Here is a 25,812-nt window from a genome sequence, read left to right as displayed (position 1 = left end):
GGTATTGGCAATGAGGTAGTCTAGTGGAGTCCTAGATTGGACATAAGAAGACTTATGTTAGAATCTTGCCTCAGATCCTTACTGGTTGTATAATCTTGGATAAATGATTTAACCTCTCTTGACCTCAGTTTCCATATCTGTAAAAGGAAGATAATAATAGCACTTACTTTACAAGATGGTTGTGAGGATCAAATGAGATAAAATAAGTAAGAACTTATTGTAAATCTTAAAGCATTATGTGAATGCTATTTATTATTATTTTTATTGTGCCTTAATCATAGCAGGTACTTAATGAGTCGTGTTTAATTGAATAATGTGTGATCAAAGTCAGGAATTGCTATGAATAATTTTCATTCCATTTCTGTATCACAAGAGTGTTTGATGATGTATATTTTTATTGATAGAAATGAAGAGTCAAAAAAGACCTGGATTCAAGTAATTTCTTTTCCCCCCTTTGGATAATTACAATAGTATTTTATTTTCCAAGTATATATAAAGATAATTTTCAACATTCATTTTTTTGCAATAATTTGTTTTCTAATTTTTTCTCCCTTCCCCTTAAGACAGCAAGAAATCTGATATAGATTAAATATGTGCAATCTTTTAAAACATATTTCCATATTTGTTATATCATGCAAGAAAAATCAGATCCAAAGGGAACCCCTTGTCCACAAGGAAGAAACAAATAAACAAAAAGAAGTGAAATAATATGTCAGGTCTTATTTCTAAATATATTAGTTGTGTGATCCTGGGCAAGTGACTTGACCATTCCATGCTCCAAGAAACTCTTTAAAATTCTGTCTTGTAGAGCAGTTGCTGACCTGCATTGGTGTGCAATACACACGAATGAAATCACAAGACTATATCTGCCCTCTCTCCCAAACAATTTCCTAATAACACAATCATATATTTCAAGGTATACACTGACTGATCATGTGAAACAGAACCATCATCATCCCGCTCTTTGGTATATGTTTGCCAAAGGCTTCAGGCAATTTACAGTACAGTGCAATGCACAGGACTCTTGGAAGACAAACACAAATACACAGGGGAAGCTATACAGGTAACCAGGCGGTACTGCTCTACCATGCCATAATGAGGTCTTACTTCATTATCTCATTTTCTCTCCCTCTAGCAAAATCAATTTTTTTTTTAGTGTCAGTGCAGCAGCTAGTTTAAGAGCACTAGCCCAGAGTCATGGGCTTTCTTTGTCTTTATATTCTGCCCATAGGTATTGCCTCAGAGTGAAAGATAGGCAGATATCCTTATTAGGATTATTGAAGGCAGCAGCTGTCTCCCTGCCCCCAAAACTGTGACTGCCTTGCCTCACTGATTTGGATAACAATAGTATTGATGCATTATGGTCTTCATGTTGACACAATTAGGTTTTATAAGGGAAAAACAGAACAAAGGAGTGAGAGGCTTTGGTCATAATTATGTTGCAAGCATATTTAAAGTGTACCTAGACAAATCCAGAAATGCTTCAGAAATGTGCTAAAATTTGCTCAGGCACATGTAAAATTGACCATCTAAGTTTGGGCAAAATCTTAATAAAATTAAAAGTATCCAAATTGGCATGAAATCTAGATATTATGGAGAAATTTTTTTTTAAATATATGAGACATTCTCCAAGAATTTCTCTATTTTGAGAACTGGAAATGTGACAAATTATTTCAGTGGCAATCAGTTTTTAAAAAGTTTAAAGCTTTGCCAATCCTCTTAACTCTTTTCAAGGAATAAAAAAAGCAAAAATCAGCAACTGTGGAAATAAAGGATGGTTTGCCTAAAATTACATCTCTGCAAAAGCATAGAGTTGACGTTATTGTCAGTTACCTGCCATAGAAGGATGCACAAGCAAACCTCTATTAGGCTAAGAAGATTTGGGAAAGGGAGCAATTCCAGATTTACCACAGTCCAGTTCAAAAGTCACTCTGGTAAATTAATGTAATTTAATTTTATGATTTTCTTATAACAGCACTGGATTTATTTAATATGAATAGACATATCTAGACTATATATCTAGATTTCTCCATGCTATTTATCTGTTTAAAAGCACTATGTCAGTAATTGATCAGTGATTTTGACTGTGTTAACTGAAGAGGGGAGGAGAGAGCAGATGTGTTTACAGGTGTGGAGAACTCCCTTTGTGGACAACTCTCTCCACCAAAGCAAATTAGCAAGTCTTTCAAATCTTGTAATCATAGGGCTTTGCCTAGGACACTGAGAAGTTAAGAGACTTGGCTATAATCACACAGTATATGTGAAAGTAAAGACTTTCCTGATTCTAATATTGGTCCTCTATCTACTTTACTTCTCTGTCTGTTGCTAATTAGTGACCAAAATTTAGCTTAACCAGTCAGAGAAATAGAATGATTGCAGAGAAACATATTCAATAGAGAAAGGAATGATTTAGATTTAAGTCACCAATATGGTACAGAGCAGTGGATTGGGAATACACAGATCCAGGTCAAGTCCAATCTTTGTCACTAACTGCCTGGGGGGCCTTTTATTATTTAACAGAATCACAGAATTTGAGATTTGGAAAGGACCTTGACAGCTATTAAGTCCAATCCATTTGTAAAAGAAATCCCCACCAGCCAGTGGTCAGAGATGTTATAATTTCTCTGAGCCTAAGTTTCTTTATCTGTAAAGATCATAGACCATGCATATTGGGTAGTTTGGGGACTCAGTGGATAGAATGCAGGGTCTGGAGTCAGGAAAATTCATCTTCCTGAGTTCAAATCTGGCTTCAGACACTTACTAGCTGTGTGACACTGGGTAAATCACTTAACAGTGTTTGCCTCAGTGTCTTCAACTGTAGGAGGAGCTAGAGAAGAATATGGCAAACCTCTACAATATCTGTGCCAAGAAAAACCAAAATGAGGACACAAAGAGTCAGACGTGACTGAAAAATGACTTAACAACAACAAAAGACCATACATTTAGAACTAGAAGGGATCCCATGGATATCTAATTCAACCTCTTCATCTGATACTTAAGTAAATTGAAGTCTAGAAAGTAGAGTTCTGAACTAGATGAACACCAAAATCCTGTAGAACTTAACTGATTAATGAATGATTTTGTCAAATCTTTTGATTGATTTAAGTTCCTTTTCTGTTATAATGATTTAGTGCTGCTGGACAACAGACCAAATTACTAAGCAGATGATTGCAATCTTGTATTTAATGCAGTGGGGAAAAGTAGCCTTGATATGTCGCTATTTGGCTACTTTGGTGGATTTAACAAGAGAATTAAATTGACCACCTCACAAAGCAATTGATCACTCAGTAATAAGTCTCCACAGTTGACTTGCTGCATTTCCCCCTTATCCCCATAGAAGCAAAAGTTTTAGGTATGTTTAGGAGAGTTGTCTAGTCCAGTGCCCATTGGTTGGCTGACTTGCAATCAGGTTTCCACATGACCTTTAATCTTAAGCTCCTTTTCTAGTTCCTGGGAAATAATACCAAAGAAGAATAAAACATTTAGGTTCAATAGAAGGAAATGATTGTTTTCTGAAGACCCAACTCTGATAGCTTTATTAATTCATTTACACAGAGCTCAGTCAGAAGATTGGATTGAAATCCAGTCTTCAGTGTTTAATAGCCATGTGACTTTATGCAATTTACTTCATTTATATGAGCCTCAGTTTCTTTATATGTGAATTGAGCACAATAATACTTGCATTGTTTATCTTATGGCATTGTTATGAAAGGACTTCAAAATTTTAAAGTACTATATAAATATGATTTTCTCCTAATAATGAGTATATGCTATATGCAATATAAATTATCATTTTATTTCCTTTGTATCATGAGTGCCTGGCTCACAGTGGATAACTGATAAATGCTTGTTGAATTGAATTACTAAATTGCAAAGCACTGGGGACATAGAGTCACTTTGATGTCAAAGAGCTTATAAATTGCTATTAGAATAGCTAATGGACTTGCAACCATATTTTTTCCCCTTTTCCTTATATTTTCTAAAATTCTGGGGGAAAAAGAAAAAGGAAGAATTGAGTTTAAACTCATCACTACTTAATTTGAAATTCTCAATAGGAAAGTTGTTTGTATCAGTATGTTTAAGATAGAAGAAGAGGAGAGAAAGTTTAAAAGAATATTTCCTTTCATTTCAAGTTTCAGATTAAGGGCATAAATAGTTTTTGGTCCAAGGCAAGAACAATTGAAGACACTATTAATTTTATATTTATGCTATATGAATTTTTATATGCACTTGTTATTTCACCTATTGGGATATAAGCTCTTTGGGGATAGGGACTGTTTCTTTCTTTGTACATATATTCCCAGCTTAGCCTTAGTATAATGTCTGACACATAGTAGGTACTAATAAATTCTTGTGCATTGTTTGATTGATCTTTCCACAGAAAAGTCTGAGGTTTATTCTGCTCTTCAATGAAGTCTATTCAGGAGTACTTGTCACAATTTATTACCTCTAAGTGCTGAAGTGACAGCTCTGGAGAGGTGGGAGACACAAGTCAGAAGGAAGGAAGAAGGGACATGGTCTCTCACTTCTACTTATTCCCTTCCTAAACCAGTATCTAACACTCAGAGGTTATTTTCTACTTCTTAACCCTTGATTGTTATTCTCAAGGATAAGCTTTATTCTACTATGTGTTAAATATTGTCTCTAAGGAAAATGTTCTTTTTCCAACTGTGTGACTGATTGATATTGTAGAGCCTCTGGGGAGACTTTGTTGGCAGCTTTGGTCGCTGTTTCCAAACTTAAATGAAAAAAATGGGAGCAGTTATCTTAGGAAAACATTTCCCCTAAAAATTTCCTCTCCCAAAATGATAGTATTAGGTGTGGGAGAAAAAGAAAGAAGGTGGATAAGAAAGGGAGTAAAAACAATATAATTATAATAACTTTTACTAGTCTTTTCTTCACAACATTCTTCAAGAGAAAGTAGTACAGCTCAAATATTGTTGTCTCTGCTATGTGTCAGAGGAGAAGGGACAGTACAGTGTTGTGCAGGGCTACTTAAACTTTTTCCACTTGTAACCCTTTTTAGTCCAAGAAATTTTTACATGACTCTGGAGGTATAGGTACATAAAATAGATATACAAATCAAACATTTACTAACAATAAATCATAATTTTGCAACTCTCATATTCAGCTATGTGATCTCATATAGAGACACAACCCACAGTTTAAAAAACTTTGGTATATTGTATAGAAAGTTGCCCTTGATGCCAAGAAGACCTGAATTCAAGTTTGCTTCTAACATATAGTAGCTGTGCGACTGGACAAGTCACTTAACCTCATAGTAAGTCAGGCACCTCCCTAAGGCTATAAGATATAGAATAGTTCCTTATCTAAATTGGTAGAGTGCTTTATTTTGTTACTAGAAGTTCCCCACACCGACAAAGACACAGACGGATAAAAAAAAAAGATATATGAGAAACTTGAACTTTCCCAAAGTGAAATGACTTATTCAGATTCATACAATTAGGTAAATAGTGCAGCTGGGATTCAAATCCAGGTGTTATTACTCGAAATTCAGCATTTTATTTACCTTATCACTTTTTTACTGCCTCCTTTGAGTAATTATGATGAAAACTGGGTGCCTCAAAAATCTTGATGCATTTCTTTCCTATTATTATAAAAAGTGGGAAGAGGGGAGAAGGGCTAAAACTATATTAAGAGTTTTGGTACACATTGCATTTGGCAGTACATAAATATTTTAACTATTACAAATAGGAGATGTTCACTTCAAACTTGCTGAACATAATATTTCTAGATAATAAATTTTCCAATTATTTTGGGTAGTCTTGATAGTACTGGAGGCTTGTCACAGAGTTATATGATTGGAATAAGGTAGAAAGAGGTTTCTAACCTGATGAAGTATTACTTTAGAGAATAGTGTTCTGAATAAACTAAACTGCCGCTTTCAAAGACAAAATCCCATATTATCAAATTTTATTTGTAGTTTCATGTGATTTTCAATAGACATCTTTTTGTATCTGACATCTATGTAGAAAGTTTTCTTTTATAAAAAAGATGAACACAAAGATTACAAGCTAGAAAGAATAAATATCCAAATCCTACCTTGAAACTGAGTAAATTTGATGGTTCCCATTCTTTCTCCATTTCTGAACACAACTTGACCCTAAAAAACAAAAACAAAAAACAAAAAAAGCAATTCCTTATAAGATCAAGTACTACTGAGTTGAGCTGAAGTTTATTTATATTATCTTATGCTCATTAGTTAAAGAAAAAACATTCTTTAAGAGCATGGTTATATTAGTTTAAAAAATGAACAAAAGATTATAATGCAGTTGTGATTCTTACAGTTGGGTAACAGGCAATCAATACTTGGGTAACAAATGTAAATATATGTGCAATAATCTTTGTAAGCTATGCCCCTACATGAATTTGGTGGCCTTGTGGCATTTCAGTCATCCCTCAAAGCCAGAAAGTATATTTGTTCCAAAAGTTGTAATAGATTAGACCTTTACTAAGATTTTTGGGATGCCATGTATTTTAGTATACCTACCACATACTCTGCCTCCTGGCTTTCCTGGCTTTCTTTAAATCCTAGTTAAAATCCCATCTTCTACAGGACACTTTTATTATTTCTAATTTATCCTGTATATAACTTGTGTGTACCTAGTTGCTTCCACATTGTCTCTACTCATTAGACCAAGCTCCTTCAGAGTAGGGACTGTCTTTTATTTTTCTTCATCTGCTCAGTGCTTAGCACATAGTAGTAGTTTGATAAATAGTTATTGATTGGGTGATGCACATTGTGACTGTGTTTTTGTATTCTTTTGCTTCCAAACATTTATTTCACTGGAATTGAGAACCCTCAGTGAGTACCCTCCTTCCATCAATGAAGGTCAGGGCACATTGCTAATATATATCAGATGTGAAATTTTCTTGACTCCAAGATCAAACCTTTATCTGCTATGTCACTATGTCTATAAAAACTAAATAATGATGCTATTTCATTCTGGAGAGTCCTAGAAAATAGCTCTTCTCTCTAAGGTTCAGGGAGTATCCAAAACTTGATTCCATAAATTTTCCAGAATATCAGAGGGCATCTGGACAGTATTTTGGAAAGACAAAAAAAAATATGCTCTAGAGATACTTTGACATCTTTTTAACATGGAAATGACAGGAAGGATGTTATCAGCTTAGAATATACATCTCAATTCTGCATGAAAGAAACGAGATGAAAATACCTTAACTGTATGAAGGTAAACTGAAATAATGCAGAGAGGCAGGGAAACAACTTTATCTTTTATTCCTTACTACATTGTTCTCAAAGGACTATAGAAATACACAATCTCTTTAAAAAGTGCCCTTTAATTTTATGCAAATGGACTACTTTGAGGGATAAAAAAAAGTCCCACAGAGCCAAGAGCTTGCAAAAACCTTGAGAGGCAGAGACCTAACTAATTTACTAATATCAACCTTCTTGAAAATATATCAGTCTTCTGTATGAGAAACATTTGAAGATATTTCCAGTGTTTGTATTAAAATACATATATTTTTAATATTGAATTTTTAGGGGCTTCTCCCTATATCACTTATCAAAAGTGAAAAATCCCATGTTCTTTTGGGAAAATGACATGTGAGGTCTTTTTTATAAAACAAAAATGTTATTGTTTAAGCAATTATATTCATACTTATGTAACTTTAGGAAACTACCTTTAAAAAGTTGTAACAGATACCATGGTGTTGCATTATTTCAATTACTAACACAAATGTCTACTCAGTCAAAGTTGGATTACTCCAATGAAAACAGATGTTCAGTTTTCACATAATCTTCTAGGCAAAGAGCCAAAATGGGATACTTTTATCTTGGGTGCCTTTTCTGTAAAGAATATCAATCTCAGATTGCTTAAATTCCTCCTGAAAAAAACCTGACAATTAAATTGATTATGCTACATGCCCATGAAAAATTAAAATCTTGCAACTGATTTAAGGTGAGTTTGGAATTCATATCATGTCACTGGGTAATATTGAGAATGTAAGGAACAAAGGAAAGGACAATTAGTCATATCACCAGATTTTCCTGTTAAAACTATAGAATAATGTGATTTTCCCTATTCATGCATTTTTATAAGAATACAAAAAAACTTAAGTTTTAAAGAAAGCAACATTTTGAGGTATCCTTAAAAATGCTTTCTTCATTATTATTAATTATGTCTAGGGTCCTTCAAACAGGGAAGTGATCTTAGTCTCCTATGATTTCTGAGAGTCTATGAATAAAAATAACTTCTAAAGAAAAAAGTCTGTGGAAGTACTTTATTTTATACTTGTAAGTTATTGTGGAGGGATAAATTATGCTTTTTATTTATAACTTTTTAATTTAGTGGTTCCTCAACTTTTTTGGAGTTTTGAAATGCTAGCTACAATTTAACATGAAGAGAAAAATATAATTTTACAGATAACATCATAACTTGGTGAAAATGAGACTCATGATAGGTTTAATAAAAAGAGAATGAGAATATTGTATCTTTACTTGTTAAAAAGCTGTATGCCATTATAGAAAATATATGAAATGGAGTATGTAAATACAGTAGGGAATATGGGTAAAGAAAAAAGGGAGAAAGACAAAAGGAATACTGCTTTAAAAAACCATCAAGGAATTTAATAAGCATCTATTATGTTCCAGGCACTGAATTAAATGCTTTATAAATATCTTCTTATTATTTTCTTCACAACATCCCTGCAAAGTAGGAAGTATACTGTTTTGGTTGTTGTCCTTTGTACTTGAAGAGGACCAAAATGACATCACTACATTAGAGTTGAATTACATCGTGTCCGACTGTGGCTGACTAATTAGACCTCAGAATGCTCTGCCACAGGTCAGGCATAGATAATGCCTATGAACATTTGGGATGACTTCTTTAATTTGCACATCTCACATTTCTTTTTGGTTAACTCAATTGTGTTTTGCTTATAGAATGCATGTTTCTTTTATGAGAGCATGCCATGTTGGGCAGTCCTGTACCAGTGTGTCTCATGTCATACAATCAATTCTAAAGTTCTTAAGAGAACCTTGAGAGTGTCTTTGTTACATTCTGGCCAGCTGGAGGATATGGATGATGCTTTCTGAATATAGATTACAAAATGAAACAAAATCTAGATAAAGTAGTTTCAACCTTGTGAACATGTGAATTCTATAAATTCTTGACTTGCTGTCCTTTTCCTTTCTCAGAAACTCGAGGAGGTAGAAACGAGTATTACTCTGGGGTAATTTTAATTAATGAATAACTATTTGATGATATAGAAGTGACTGGAATCTTAGAAGAAGATGAGTATATCATCTTGGAACTTGGAAAGAAGAAAGCAGGTAAACCCAGGGCAAAGCTAGACATATACCTTAGACTTTAGGAAACAATTATTTCCAAAAGTTCAGAGAGAAGATAGGCATTATTTCATGGTGATATATTCTAAAAAAGAACACAGCTCAAAAGGGATACAGGGTCTAAAAACTGAAATTCTAATAATACAATCACTAATGATCCCAATTATAAAGAAAAAAGGACCAGACCTTAAAAGAAACCACAGGAAGCTCTCTACAAAGGAACAACTATAAAAGATAGAAATAGGGACACAGAACCAAGGAGAGATACAAAAGCATGGCACAGTTAAGGCTAAAAAGCAGTCCCAGTAAGGCTAAGATCCAGAATGAGCAGAAGTTTGGAAAAATAGTAGATAACACAATGACTTTATAACATATTACCACTTACATCATCCCCTAGTCTCTTTCACGTCATGGATGGCATTTTGTTTGCTTCAAACAATAAGCAACTCTCCATTCTTTCCCAACAAATTGGGTGGTGGGGATAGACATTATGAGAGTGAAGGATTCACTAGCCAATCAATAAATAAGCATTTATTAAGCACTTACTATGTGTCAAAGCAAAAATATTCTCTGTTCTCAAGGAGCTTACATTCTAAGAGTAGAGCCAACAGTAATAAAGGGTATTACACAGAAAATGTAAATAGTGGAGTTTGGTAGGGTAAGGACCTTCTTGAAAATAACTGAACAAAGGTTTCAAGTCATACAAGGATTAGAAAAACAGAGCAGGATGATAAACTGGGAGAATAAGGAGGTGAAGAGAGGACCAGATTTTGATGAGGTTGAAGAAGACTTTTACGAGTGAGAGAGTTTGAGAGGCATTCTATTTTGTGAGGCACCATGATGAATAACAGTAACAACAACATTGGGTGTAGAGTTTGAAGGCCTGGGTTTGACTATCCTGTTTGAGATTGATAAAGTCAGTATTCTTGGACTTCAATTTTCTCCTCTCTAAAATAAATGGGTCATACTAGATATTATTTTGCTATAGTAGGAAAAGTACTGGTTTTGGAATTGAAGACCTGGTTTCAAATTCTGACTTGACTTTACTAGCTGTTTGACCTTGGTCAAGTTATTTAATTGCTCTGTGAAATAGCTTTGAATTACCTCATCTGTAAAGCAGGGCTTCTTAAACTTTTTCCACTCATGACTCCTTTTTGTTTGAGAAATTTTTATGCAACTCCATCTTAAATTTGAATCGAAATATTTCTGGCAGCATTTGTGCATACTCAGTGCAAAGTGTGCATGTTGTATGTTCAGAAGCAAGGCTACAGTGAAGACATGGAATACAATACAGACAAGTGCTGCCAGAAACCCTTTAGATTCATTACCCATTTGATTTTGAATTAATTTTTGGTCACTGCATTTAGAAACCTTTTATGTTGCCAAGTTTTTCATGACCCCTTCATTCAGTTATGCAATCCCAGATGAGGTTATGAACCCACAGATTAAAAAGTTGTGCTCTGAAGCCTAAAAGTTCTTTAAAAGTTCTAAATTCATGATCTTTAAAGTCTTTTTATATCTGTAAATCTTATGAGCCAGGCTGCTCTGTGAATATGAGGACATTTAGGATGGACTGAAGAAAATGTAGGCAGAAATATGATCACCACATGGACCTCCAAATGTTTTAGGTACATACATAAGGTATGACTAAGATAAGATTCTTTTTTATTTACAATATATATCTGATTTTTGGAGAAAATATGATCATGACTAGTTACTGACAGATGGATGAAGCTATATTCCCACCAAAATATGATCCTCAGGATAAACTTTGAGGGACATAACATCACAGATCTAGATCTAAAAGGGATTGTAAAGAACACTGAATTAACCTCCCTCATTTTAGAAATATGGAAACTCAAGTTGAGCAAAGATTAAGTGATTTGTCCATGATCAATCATCCAGGTAGTAAGAGTCTGATTTAGGATTTTTAAAAAAATGTTTATATAATGCTTACTATTGTGCTGCATTGTGCTTAGAGTTCCACAATTAGATTATCTCATTTGATACTCACAACTATCCTGGGAAGTAATACTTTATCTTCATTTTAGAGATGAGGAAATTGAAGTAAACAGAAATTAAGTGACTTGCCTAAGATCACATAACTAGTGTCTGAGACTGCATTTGAACTCAAATCTTCCTCATTTTAAGTTTAAGTCCTGGCTTATACAAAGATTAAGATAGACCTTTAGTTTGATATACTGTTTCCAAAGAACTATTGGATTTATTGGATTTCTAGTTTCAAAGGATGTTAGAGATATTTCAGAGGAACTTTCTAGTCAATTAATATCCAAGTTTCTTGAGTTTTACTCTAGCAATGTGAATTAGGGGATGGAACTTCATTGGAAAGTTCTTTATAACAGTGATGTTCTTTCCCCCATAAGAAGAGATGAATTGCCATTTATACAACATTGAATTTATTTTTATTTTCCTAATTGAAAGGCTAACTGGTAAGAGCCTCAGGTTACCTAGATCTGAAATAGATTCCGAACTTAGTTATTCCTAACTCAAGTTCAACATTATCCACTGAATCATTCAGCTGCTTCAAACTACCTCACTGTCTATCTTGTAAAAGCCTCAAGTTCAGTTTTTCACAAGCCCAGTCCTGGGTCATATCTGTTGTGGGAAAATCCCTAGTCTTTTATTTAATTTTTAATTTTTTTATTAAAGCTTTTTATTTTCAAAACATATACATGGATAATTTTCAAACATTAACTCTTGCAAAACTTTATGTTCCAATTCTCCCTTCCCTTTCCCCCTCCCTCTTCCCTAGATGTCAAGTAATCCAATATGTGTTAAACATGGTAAAAAATATGGTAAATCCAATACATGCACATATATTTATACAATTATTTTTCTGTACATGAAAAATCAAATCAAAAAGGAAAAAATGAGAAAGAAAATAAAATCAAGCAAACAACAATATAAAGAGTGAGAATGCTATATTGTGATCCATATTCAGTTCCTACAATCCTCTCTCTGGGTGTAGATGGTTCTCTTCATCACATCATTGGAACTGGCCTGAATGATCTCATTGTTGAAAAGAGCCATGCCCATCAGAATTGATCATCATATGTAGAAGGCCACAGAGAGTGGGTGAACTCTGGGGGAGGTATAAGATCCTTCAGTCCAGAGGGAACCTGCTGACAATGTCTGGTCCAGCTCCCCATCTCCCCTAAGGGCTCTCGACCTTCCTGGGAAATCAGGGAGTGGTGACAACTTGTGTTGTAATTGAAGCAGAGTGATAGTATGAGATTTAGTTTTGGGGATTCCTAGTGAGGGAATCAAATGATGAGATTAGATTCAGGGTTCCAAAATGAGGAAATTAGGATTTCTGGTGGTCAGGGAGTTAAATGATGAGGTTAGTGGCAGGTTAAATGAAGAGGTTTGGCTTTCTTAAATCCCTTTGGGATTTGGCACATGGGTTGGGAGTTTTGGGAACTTCCCCTTCTGGCGATGCAGAGGTCCTTCGTAAAGGAATTTATGAACTTGAAAAGCTAGACTGTTAAAAAGAGGTTTATTATTGGCATTTGGAAGTCAGCCTTTGCTATGCATGAATAGACAGGATGAATTCCTTAGTGGCAAAGTCCCAACAGAAAGATAAAAAGTAAGGTCCTGACAGAGAGATATAAAGTCTCGTTAGGGAAATAGGTGAGGATAAAGAGAGGGTAATGCTGAAAGAGAATATTTCAGTGGGCAGAGTTTTCAAATATGCCAGCAAGAGAGTTTCCTTGGCATGGCATATTAGCTCCTCTGCAAGGAGTAAGTTCCAAGTTGGCTCTTTTTATCTACAAGCTGGGTTTCAGCTTGAGTTGGAATTGAATAGAAAATCTTCAGTTGAATAGGGTTGGAATTCTCCAGCCCAGGACTTAACCAGTCCCACCTAGATAACATAATGAAGCTGTTTGTCCTTGGGCAGGGTCTTTACAGTGGCAAGATTCAAGGAGAATTTTCCTTCAAGGAGTTTTCAGAGAGTTTCAGGGTCCTTTTGTCAATACCAGGTGGCAAAGTGATACCAGGTGGCAGTCTACATATAATAGCAAGTTTATGTGATCCCACTGCTCAGTATATACTTAGCTCATGCATAGTGTTGTTTTGGTTATATAAAGGTATGAGGATATAGAAGAGTGAAAGAACTTGGAATAAATGGACTCCATATTTTAACCATCCTCGGGAGTCTCGCCTCATCACTCCTCCACTAAGAGGGTATATTTTAACCACCCCAGCATGGGGGTTCTAGAAAGCACCAAGCATTTTGTCACCTTGGGGGCTCCAGAAAGCAGGACACAACAATCATACAATCTTGTTGTTGCAGTGTATGTAAGTGCAGTTCATGTAAGTTTCTTCAGGCCTCTCTAAAATCATCCTATTGATTATTTTTTTTTATAGAACAATAATATTCCATGACATTCATATGCCAGAACTTATTCACCCATTCTCCAATTGATGAGCATCCATTCAATTTCCAGTTTTTTGCCACTACCAAAAGGGCTGCCCAAACATTTTTGCACACATGCATCCCTTTCCCTCCTTTATGATCTCTTTGGCATATAAACCCAGTAGAAATACTGTTGGATCAAAGACTATGAACATTTTGATATCCCTTGGGGCATACTAAGTTGCTCTCCAGAATGGTTGTTCAATTAGTTTACAACTCCACCAACAATGTATCAGTGCTGCAGTTTTCCCACATTCCCTCCAATATTTGTTATTATCTTTTCCTTGCCTATCTGAGAGTGTGTAGTGGTACTTCAGAGTTGTCTTAATTTGCATTTTTCTGATCAATAGTGATTTAAAGCACTTTTTCATATGAGTAGAAATGTTTCAATTTCTTTATCTGAAAATTGTCTGTTCATATCCTTTGACTATTTATCAATTGGAGAATTGCTCAAATTCTTATAAATTTGAGACAATTCTCTATATATTTTAGAAATGAGGCCTTTATCAGAACCTTTGATTGTTAAAATATTTTCCCAATTTATTACTTCCCTTCTAATCTTGTCTGCATTAGTTTTGTTTGTACAACCCCCTTTTAACTTAATATAATCAAAATTATTTATTTTGTGTTCAATAATGAACTCTAGTTTTTCTTTGGCCACAAATTCCTTCCTTCTCCATAGATCTGAGGGTAAACTATCCTTTGTTCTTCTAATTCTCTTATAATACCACTCTTTATGTCTAAATCATGAACCCATTTTGACCTTATCTTTGCATATGGTGTTAAGTGTGGATCTGGGATCTTTGGGGTCATCAGACACTAGATTACTATAGTCATTGACTATTTTGTCCTGTGAATCTAACATATTCCACTGATAGACTACTCTATTTCTTAAGCAGTACCAAATGGTTTTGATGACCACTACTTTGTAATATAGTTTTAAGCAAAGACATCCTTTTGACAGGAACAGTAATGACAACTTATAGCATAAGCACATGGTAGTGAGGGATATATCTGCATTTACTTCCTGATCAAGGAGATCCAGGATGCTATTTTTAAATCTCAATCTCCTGTGTACAATATGATTCTGGAATCTGGAATGTATTCCTCAAACAGAGAAGGGATATTTGCTGTGTATCACCATCTTTAAGAATGCAAGCACCAGGCCCGTTGAATTATGAAAATCTGGCTTTAGAAAGGCTATGTAGGACTCAGTGGGAAAGAAAGGTTCACAGTGACAAAAGGTTGTACTGATAACAACCCCAAGCTTGGTTTCTTTGTTGAAGGAGAAAGACTAATGGGATATTTTATTGTCTTGTAATTTTTTATGATTTGAATGCTTTATTGTTCATGAATCCTTTTCATCTCATTAATTTTTTTGGAGCAAAATAAAATTCATCCCATACTCAATGACTTTTCTCTCCCTTGCCCACTTATTCCCTTTATTTAGCAAGACTAAAAAGTAGGGAGCTCACCTACTTTGCCCACAGAGAGCAATTAACTGGACTGAATATGCTAAAGACTTTATGCAGCTGTAGAATCCCACAATTTAAGCTCTGGTTGTGAGTTTCAAGCTGCTTGACTCTATCCCCTTGGGTTCCAGTGCCTCGTACAATCTCTGGTATGAAGCAGGCACTCAAATAAATGATTATTGATTGATAGATTGATTTTTCCCATCACACTTTTTTTCCTGTATTGATTCAGTCTCACCCTGTCTCACTTATCTACTCATTTTTACACCCCCAGTTATAGTTTTTTTTCCTTTTTATCCTTTGCTGCCTATCCTCTCCCCTCAGGCTCTGCCTGAAGGGGAATAAATAAATTTTAAAAAAAAATTACTAAATCTTTAAATCATGAAACCTTTTGAAGAATTCAAAAGACCTTGTTTAGAAAAATATTTCCTAAATGTTTTCTTCCTCAATAGGCACTTAGAATCACAGGAGCTTATCTTTATGTAGAGCTTTACCATGTAGAAAGTATTTTTCACAAAACACTCCTGTGAGATAGATAATTTACGTATGATTATCTCCATTGTAAGAATTTCAGGATTTGTCTTCCAGCTTCCATTTTCTCCTCTCTCTAATCCATCCTTTACAGAACTGCCAAAATTATCTTCATAATGCAGGAGTGTGACCACTCTTTCTCTGTCCCCTTTGCTTGATCATTACTAACATCAAGACCACTAATAATAGGGGTACCTCAAGATGCTATCCTGGTTTCTCTTCTCTTCTTTCTTAATAATCTCTCACTTAAGAGGTTTTATCATTTCCCATAGGTTCAATTAGAATCTTTAGGCAGATGATTCTCTAGACAGATATGTGTGTATATATACACATATACATATGAATATGTCCATTTCCATTTCTATTCTTTCCTATGAGATCCAGTCCCAAATCATCAACTTGATATAGTATATTTAGACCTGAATGTCCCAAGGACATCTCAAACTTAGTATAACTAAAATAGAATTTAAAAAAAATCTTTCTCCTCAAATTCTCCTCTATTCTGAACTTATTTATTAATGTGGAGAGTATCAGCATCCTTTAGCCACTCAATTCAATACCTAAATATGACTCTCACTCATCTCTCATTTCCAATCAATTGTCAAATCTTGTTTCTATCTGCATGATAGCCCCACAAGTATCCTTTTCTCTCTACTTACAAAATTACCGCTCTAGTTCAGTCTTTCATCTTTTGCCTGAATGGCCTTTTTGAAAAACAGATTTTGATTTTTTTGGGAGATGGGGAAGTAACTAAGAGGGGCATTGTAGAGGGCACTGGCTTGGAATCAGAAAAAATATGAATTTAAATCCAGCTTCAGATGCTTAATATGTCTGTGATCCTGAGCAATTTACTTAATTTCTCTCTGCCTCATTTTCCTCATCTCTTTCTCACAGTTGTTGTGAGGATAATAATAACATCTGTCTCTCAGAGTTATGATAATCAAATTAAATCATTATTTTATAAACCTTAAAGTAACATATAAATATTATTATTATTTATTTCATAAACATTTACTTCTTTAGCATATCTCTGAGTAAAAAATAAGGAAAAATAAGTTTTGCAGAACCAATTTACATATCAAAAGAATCTGATATTGATCCATTGATCCAGGCATTGATCCATGCCCATGAACCCCCACCTCTGCAAAATAATGGGGGGAGATATAATTTTGTATTTCTTCTTTAGGGTTTGGCTTGGTCATTATAAATTTGCAACATTTGGTTTTCATCATTTAATTCTTTCTAGTTGAATTTTTGTTGTCATTGGTTATATATTTTTCTGAGTTTTGTTTATTTCATGTTGGATCAGTTCACATGTCTTCCTGTGTGTGCTCTGTATTTATTATGATAAATTTGTGTGCGTGTGCATGTGCAAAGTGTTATTCCATCATATTTATTTACCACAAATTACTTAGTCATTCCCAATTGATGGGCATTTATTGTTTCCAGTTCTTTGCTACCACAAAAGTACCACTATTAATATCTTAGTGTATATGAAGTCTTTCTTGTTATTGACCTTATTGGAGTATATGTATAGCAGTGAAATCTTTGTGTCAAAGGGCATAAAAAATTTAGTCACTTTTTATTTGTAATAGACTTCTAACTTCCTGCTATAAGTCTTGTCCCACTCCAATCTAGCCTTCACACAATTGCCAAAGACATTTTCCTAGAACACAAATCTGACCATGGTACCTCCAATACAGCAAATTTCAACATAAATTACTACCTTTGGAGTAAAATCTCAACCCTTTAAGCATTTTTTGTTGTTTGTTCCAATATTCATAACCTTCCCACTTCATATGTTTTTCATTCTTTTACATATTGCTTTCTTATGTATCCTCTATGATCCAGCCATATCAGGCTATTTTCTTTTCTTCACATCCAATTCTGTTTTTCATTTTGTTTCTTTTGTACTGGCTATTCTCCATGTTTGGAATGTACTCTTTCTTCATTTCTGCTTCTTAAAATACCTGGCTTAAAAAAAATTAGCTCAAAGAACATTGTCTGCAGCCTTCTTTGGTCCCTTCAGTCGCTATCTTCCTTTATAAGGTTGTCTTGAACACACACGCGCGCGCGCGGGCGCGCACACACACACACACACACACACACACACACACTTGTTGCTCAGTCATTTTCAGTCATGTCTGACTCTTTCTGACTCCATTTTGTTTCTTGGCAGAGATACTGCTGTGGCTTGCCATTTTCTTCTCCAGCTCATTTTACAACTAGGGAACTGAGGTAAACAGAATTAAGTAACTTGCTCAGTATCACAAAGCTTAAGTGTCTAAGGTCAGATTTGAACTCATCAAGATGAGTCTTTCTGATTCCATGTCTAGTGCTCTATCCATTGCATGCTCTATGTACTATAGCACTTATCTATCCCACATAACATATATACAACTACAGACACACATACATACACACAGAGAGATTTTCTGGTAAACATTTAACATTTGTGTAAATAAGATGTGTGTATAACATAGTTTTAAGTTTAATATACATTATTAACATCTTTATCTATCACTTTCTTAAGTCCAGAAATCAGTATTACAATAAATCAAGCACTGATATATACTGTATATCATTTTATGAAGTATATGTGCTCATATTGAAAATTGAACAATCAGCTTTCAAAAGTTGGTTTGAGCTGGTTCTGACACACTCTTCCATATGTGTATATATATTCATACTGTTTCCCCAATTAGAATATAAATTTCCTGAGAACAGGAATTGTTTTTCTTTTAAAACAAATTTCCAGTACTTAGCACAGTGGATTATTTATAATTAGTGCTTATGTTTGTTGAGTGGATGATTGATATCTTTCTATATTTATTTCATAGCACTTCATTTTACTCACTTTCTGTTCCAGTCCATCTAGTTCTCCTAATAAAGATAATTCCATCTTTCCCCCAAAATGCTTGTATAGGATGTTGTGACCTGCTCAGAACATACCTCCTTCTTGCTTTTCCCCCTCAAGATTCTTAACTTCCTTCAATGTGCAACTTAGGTGATACCTCTTAGAGGAAATCTTTCTTGTCCCCTCAGTTAGTATTCTCTCCTAATAGAAATCATATTATAATTTGTTTCTTTAAATATTGTGTTCTCACAGTGAAATATAAATTCTCTGAGGGCAGGAATGTAAAAAAGTGATCTTTGTATTATTAGTACCTAGGACAGTATCTTGTAGATTGTAGACATTTAAGGAATGCTTTTTAAATCAATCAATAAACATTTATTTGCTACCTAATATGTGCCAGGCACTATGCTAAGTGCTGGATCAAAGTGAATATTTGAGTTTTGGGAAAGTACAGCTGTGGTTTTGTCAATATTGTTGTTGATAAGATTACATTTTTTCCCTTAGTTCTGAAGTTTGAGGATGATATACCTGTATGAATTGATTTTTTATTATCATTTTGTTAAAGTTCCATGAATTCTTTATTTTTGATGTATGTTGCCTGGGTTTTATAGTTCTGGTGATATTTCTAGTGTAGTTTTCTGAAATGTAGTTTCCTGACTCTCATTTAGTATTTTCTGTGCTTCAAATAATTTTGAGGCTTTGCTTTCTTGATCAATTTTCTAAACTCATCACTTTATTTTGCACTGCTTCCTAATCTTTTTCCAGATGAATTATGTTCTGAGCTTGTTTTAACATTTTTACTACATTGTCTGCCATTCTGCTTTCTACTCGATTAATCCCATTTTTAGTTGTTTTTATTGCAATTTTGAATTTTGTATGTGTTTTCTAGTCTATTGAGTTTTGTCATCAACCAATTTCTACCCTTGCTCTAGATATTTTTTTTAAAGTGATGTTGAGTCTTTTAATTCATTTCAAATTTTGGGAGGTGGAAAGGAGCTGATTTCAAGATTTTAATTCTTCTATGTGTCTGTGTCTATTTTGAAATTCATCTAAATGTGGCTTTTGGACTTTCTTGCCTTTTTTCTGATGCTACTTCTGATATTAGTTCAGTAGAATTTTTTTCTGCTTAATACCATATATTTTTTAATTTTATGGGAGCTGTTTTTCATTTGTTGTTGTATTTCCAACAGATAATTTTTTTTCAGAATTTCTAACAATTTTGTTTCTTTTCACATTTGGGGTGTGTGTGTGTGTGTGTGTGTGTGTGTGTGTGTGTGTGTGTGTTATAAAAAAACAGCCACCATTGCAACCTTTCTCTAGAAACATGACTTACAGCTTGCAGTGTATTATATTAAAAAGGTATAGTATATTGGATTCAGAGGAGCTGGGTTTGAATCTGCAAAGTATTTCATAGTCTTTCTGATCCAACTAAATGAGGAAGCAGGGGGAATTCAAAAGATTCTTCAAGGAAACTGAATCATCTGTGATAATAAGATCAGAAGTGATGGCCCAAAGTCCCTTTTCCCATATATGGAGAGTTTGAATCACTAGTATCTAATTCCCAAAGAGTTTTTCTCCCTCTACTAGCATGAATCAGTAAGAATCTCTATGGCCAGGATCCTTCCTTCCTTCCCCTGAAGTCTGGTTCTGCTAGACTCAGAAAAAACACCTGAGACTTTACTAGTTTGGGAAAACATACCCCATTTTCTTTGTGGGTCCTCTGGGGTACCCAATTCTATTCTTGCCCTAATTCCCAGATCTGACTTGTTTCTCTCTTTCCCCTGATTGCCTTTTGATTTATATCGCCTCTCAATAAAGCTTTTTCTTTCCTTTTTTTTTTTTGTGAGTTTTATATTCTATTATACTGAGCTCTGGGTATTCCAAACCATTCCTAAATGTATGTTAAGTTGGAATTCTGCTTTGCAACTTACTACATGCATTAGCATGGCAAGATCTCTCTGTCTCTGTTTCCTTAGCTATAAAATGAGAGGGTTGGACTAGATGGTCTTTGAGGTCTACTCTATCCCTAAATTGATGGTCTATGATCCTAATGTCTTTTATGGCATTAGATTGTCCACAGCTGCCTGCAGACTTTCGTTGTGGAAGCAGGAGCTTCTCAGGTCTATTTGCTCAGCTCATGCTGCCTGGTCAGCTCTTCTAGACATAAAGACCCACCCAGATTTATGACTGACCATCGTCTTCTTAGTTGTTATTTTCTTTTACTATCACCTTGGAGTATTGGACAGGGTCCCTGACAATTAATGACTACAACTAACAACAGTGCTGCAAAAAAAAAAAAATATCGAAGGCAAGAAACAGAGAAAAAGATGCAACTGTGAAGACAGGCAGTCTCTATTTTTTAAAAAGAGTTTAAGAGAAAGTCTTCTGACATCTTCCATTAGGACCCTGGGTTCTCACTGGCATAGAACAAGACATGTTAGCAATACACTGGAAAAGTTGTGACCAGATTAGCTAAATTGGGAGGAAGGTGATCACAGGAGGGTTGGCCACTGAGTGGTGAATGATTTTATCCGCAGCAATATGTTTATTAAGATATGGTAGGCATTTAAGTAACACAGTGAATAGAATGCTGGAGTCAGAAAGATTTGAATTCAAATCTGGCTTGAGACACTTAGTATGTGACTCTGAGCAAGTCACTTGACCTTATTTGCCTCAGTTTCCTTATCTGTAAAATGATCTAAAGAAGGAAATGGCAAACCACTCTGGTATCTTTGCCAAGAAATCCCCCAAAGAACTCATTAAGAATTGGACACAACTGAGAACAATTAAATAATAAAACTAAGAGGTGGAAGGGGTCATGATTAGCTTTGGAGAAGGAAGTATTAATCCTGATAAAGTCATTGGTCCTTAAATATTCAAGTCATAATTAAAGGGAAAACAGAAAATAATTTTTAAAAAAGATTCATAGGATCAAATCTATTAGATTTAATAGTAACAAGAAAAATCCACAAGTAGGTACAAGCAATTTTTTTCTATTCATTCAAAAAGGTGTAGACATTTGTCAAATGCCTAATATGAATAAGTCACTGTACAAGATTAAAAATTCTCTTTTTAGGCTAATTGGTTAGCATATCTGAAAAATACTCAAATCAGAGATTTCTATCATTCCTTCCTAAATGTTTGCATAGAAATAACACAGAACAGACATCTATATGATGAATAGAAAATCTTCATAATAATATTATCTCTCTAGTTAATGTATATTGTTTAATAAAAAGATCTCTGAATTTTAGGAACTGAGTTCTAGCCTGATCTCTCTCCCTAACTGATTATAACCCTGGGTTTTAATTTCCTAATTTGTAAAATTAGGCAATTGCACACTTCTAAGCACCTTCTAGCTTTGGTGTAATTCCTTATTAATGAAAATGTGGAATTAGCTACAGGTATACTAAATATTCTGGATCTAGACACAGTTGTCTCTTTTATTCAGTCTTATTAACTAGAAACAGAGAAGCCTATAGAATGAGGGAGAGTTTTCAGAGTGGGGCTTTTGCTTCCCCCAAACATAATTCACATAACCGTGAATCCCGTTGTATTGATGATGCAAGGGAATAAATCATCACTAACTCCAGCTCAATCCTTGACAACCTTAGAAGTGGAAAATATTACATTCAACCCAGTGTCCCAAAGGTTGAGGAGGTTAATCTTCCTCTTAAGTTGAGCTGGGGAGTAAGAACAGAAGAAAAGCAAGTGACATTGGTGGAAAATAGGCCAGATATAAAGGGTATTTCAAATGTCAGCAGAACCTTGAGTGTACTAGAGGAAATAAAAGAAACCATGGTATGGTAAGGCAGATGAAACGAAACTGAAAATATGTCAGGGGAAAGGGTTGAGCTTTTTCTGTTGAGCTGTCGTGGATAGGTTTAGTCACAACCCTGGAACTTGGTTAGGATAAGAAAAATGGGATCTAAGGGAAAATAGTTAAAGCAAACAGAATGTGAAGACAGAAACAAAGGTCAGCTTCAGGAAGTCAACCAAAGAACAAGACCATATGGGAATGGGGGCGGATCATTAACTAATCCAGTATTGTGAAGACTAGAGATCTGTCATAGAATCAAGGTTAGAAGAAAGGACTTCAAGATTCCCTTGAATCTTCCATTTGTCTATGGACCACTCTTCATCTGAAAAGGCATTATAAGAGCATAGATCTAGAGCTGGAATGGAATTCATTTTACAGATAAGGAAACTGAGACCCAGGTAAGTTAAGTGACTTGTCCAAATTCTAATGAGATAGTAAATGTTAGAAGCCCGATTTGAATCCCTCTGATTTCAGAGTGAATACTCTTTCTACTATACTTTGTTACAACCTTCTAGGCAAGCAATTATCCAATTTCTACCCAGAGTTCTTCCATGTTAGAGAATTTCCATACCTTTTTAGGCATTAGTTCCACTTTTGGTCAATTCTAACCACTAAGGAATTTTTGCTTATTTTTGTTTCTTTTAAAAATCCTATTATCTTATTGATTTAAAAAAATTTAAAATGATTACAAATTTGCTTTTGAATATCTATAAAATCAAACTTGCTTTGAAACTAATTATATTTAAATTAATTTATTTCAATGTCAATTCAAAAAGTATTTTTTGTGTACTTACTGTGTACTAATCACTGTGGTAAACCCACAATACAAATAAAGACAAAAACACTGTCCCTAACTTCAAGGAGCTAACATTCTAATGAGGGAGAGAACAATGTAAATAATTACTTATATAAAAGACATATAGAATAAAAAGAAGGTAATTCATAGAAAAAGTACTACCATTAGGGAAAGATTGGAAAGGTCCCCAGGTCTCCTGGTATTCGAAATTAGGAAGTTTTCCATTGTAGTTCAGGCCCAGATTTGTTAAGATGACATGATACAAGCTCAAACTGGAATAGGAAAGGGCCACAGGAGGAGACTGACGGTGAGGAAGACAAATGCCTGAATAGTACAAATGACTGATAGCAACTAGTAGTGATTCAACTTCATCCCTGAGTCTTTGACATGGCAGCACTTGATGTAACATGGTATTGACACTTGAGAGGCGACTTTAGGCATGAACTTTGGTAACAGAGGGCCATACACTAATTAAAAAACCCTGGTCAAATGGTTCTCTTGCCTTCCATGCCAGATAGGGGTAATTGAATATTACCACATATCCACAAAGGATTCAGTAACCTCCTCAACCAGGACTTCTGACACCAATAATATCTATTTTAAGACCATCATTGTGATGTAATTTATCTTATTAGCTATTCATAGACATTCCAAAATGATAAATTGGGGCTGGGTATGCACTTAATACCATAAAGGTAGAGAAGTAGGGTAAATCATGGCTTTGGAAAATCAGATCACCTAATAGAATAGAAATTGAACTTTCTAGAGTCTAAGCAAGGAGAGGTAAGGAATGGAGCAGCAGCCCTTTCTCAGTTTCTGAAGTTTTACACTTTTCTTGAGAGATATGAAATTGTCTTTATGAAAAAAAAAAACCCAATCCAAAGTTTCCCTCATTAGTTAGGAAGAGACAAATAGGTGGACAGTGATGCTTCCAGAAAGGCTTAGATCTTTCCTGCTGAGCTTCTATAATAATAGTTAATATTTCACATAATAATAGCTAGCATTTATGTATACTTTGCAAATGTAATTTCGTTTGATCCCCATGACAACTCTGGAGGAGGTACCATTATTATGTCCATTTTATAAATGAAGAAATTGAGGTATATAGATTTCAAGTGACATACTCAGGGTCATATGATAAGAAAATTTCTGAGGCAGAAATTGAACTAAGGTTTCCTTAACTCCCAAGTCTACTGTTTTTTCCATGACACCACTTACCAAGATAATAGGTAGTGCCAATTTGGGATGACCCAAATCTGGTATTAAGCAGATGCAGCAAGTAGAAAATAGATAAAGAACATAAGAAAATGGATACTGGAAATCAGAAGAAAAATGGGTTGGGAAGGCAGTGGGGTTCATAAGAAGCAATCATCTATAACAATGAGAATATTTAACAACCTTTACTTGTTGGTTGTATACGTAGTATGTCTTCTTCCTTCTACTGACTTTGATATATATATTAAATCCTATTAGCCCAGCCTATATGCTCTTCCTCTCCCATAATGTCATTCATGCACCTTCCCCCTTTCTATCTTCTAATAATGGACAAACTGAATAAATCATTCAACAATACAGTCCATTACTTTTGGCTAACTTCTTTGATGGAGACCCAGTTAAAGATGGGGAAATCATTTTGTGTTAGAATTTCAAGGTGTTAAGGCTTCATAATCTCTTTGTGTAGGTATTTCTTTATTTGTTTATAGATTATATCCTATCCCTGCCTTAATAGATGGTGTAATTAACTCCCAGGGTCTAAAAAGATGTATCACCTAACTTCTTAAACTGCGGTTTAAAACCTTATATTGGGTCTTGCACCTGAATGTTGGGGTCATGCAATTATGATTTATTATCAGTAAATATTTGATTTGTAGGCTTATTTTACATACTTATATACCCAAGGCCATGTAAAAATTTTCAGGCAAGGGGTTGTGGGTAGAAAATCTTTAAGAAGTCCTGTCCTGTAGAACAAACCTCAGGTAGACCCCATAGTCTACACTGTCTGCTGGCTACTCTTAAAACCTCTCCAGCTTAGTAGGACTTGCCATGGCTTGGCCTTAGTTGGCATAGCATTTAAAAAGGCAGGGTCACTTGCATAAAATAAGGCATCTGAGAAGCATCTCAGTAGAGGCTTAGTCTCAATATAAATTATAAATAGAAATGCTTGCCAAGATGATCCATAAATCACATTATAAAATAAAAAAAGTGACTTCTGGAAACTGATGACAGGTGTATCATGAACAAAGCTTTAAAAATACATAACTCTACAGTTCAAAGGAAAGTCAAGTTATAGAGGGGGAAATGGAAAGAAAAAAGATTTTTTTCATCAGCCTTCAAATCTGACTCATTCCTTGCAAGTGGATGGATATTTCTCATTTTAGTCACCAGTGTGAAAATGTTGAAATGCTACATACTAATTAAAAACAGTACAGATGGTCTGTCCTGCCTTAATGACTTAAATATGGCCCTGTCAAAAGTCAGGAGCATAGACAAGAAAACAGAGTTTCTTTCAATACTATAGTGTTATGTTTCTACTTTTTTGGAACATGAGGGGACGGCTATATCAT

The 25,812-nt window shown here is 34.6% G+C and overlaps 1 protein-coding gene across 1 annotated transcript in view; it reads right to left on the bottom strand.

Annotated features, from left to right (window-relative positions):
* Positions 1-25,812, bottom strand: part of GABBR2 (gamma-aminobutyric acid type B receptor subunit 2) — a 780,032-nt gene that overhangs the window by 195,758 nt on the left and 558,462 nt on the right. The window contains exon 8 of the mRNA XM_051998595.1: positions 6,064-6,124. Coding sequence (XP_051854555.1) covers positions 6,064-6,124 — 61 coding nt within the window. The remainder of the gene's footprint in view (positions 1-6,063; positions 6,125-25,812) is intronic.

Source organism: Antechinus flavipes, chromosome 1 (assembly GCF_016432865.1).
Source record: "Antechinus flavipes isolate AdamAnt ecotype Samford, QLD, Australia chromosome 1, AdamAnt_v2, whole genome shotgun sequence".
Lineage (NCBI taxonomy): Eukaryota > Metazoa > Chordata > Mammalia > Dasyuromorphia > Dasyuridae > Antechinus > Antechinus flavipes.
The sequence above is the reverse complement of the archived record's forward strand: the minus strand, read 5'-3'. Positions and strand labels throughout refer to the sequence as shown.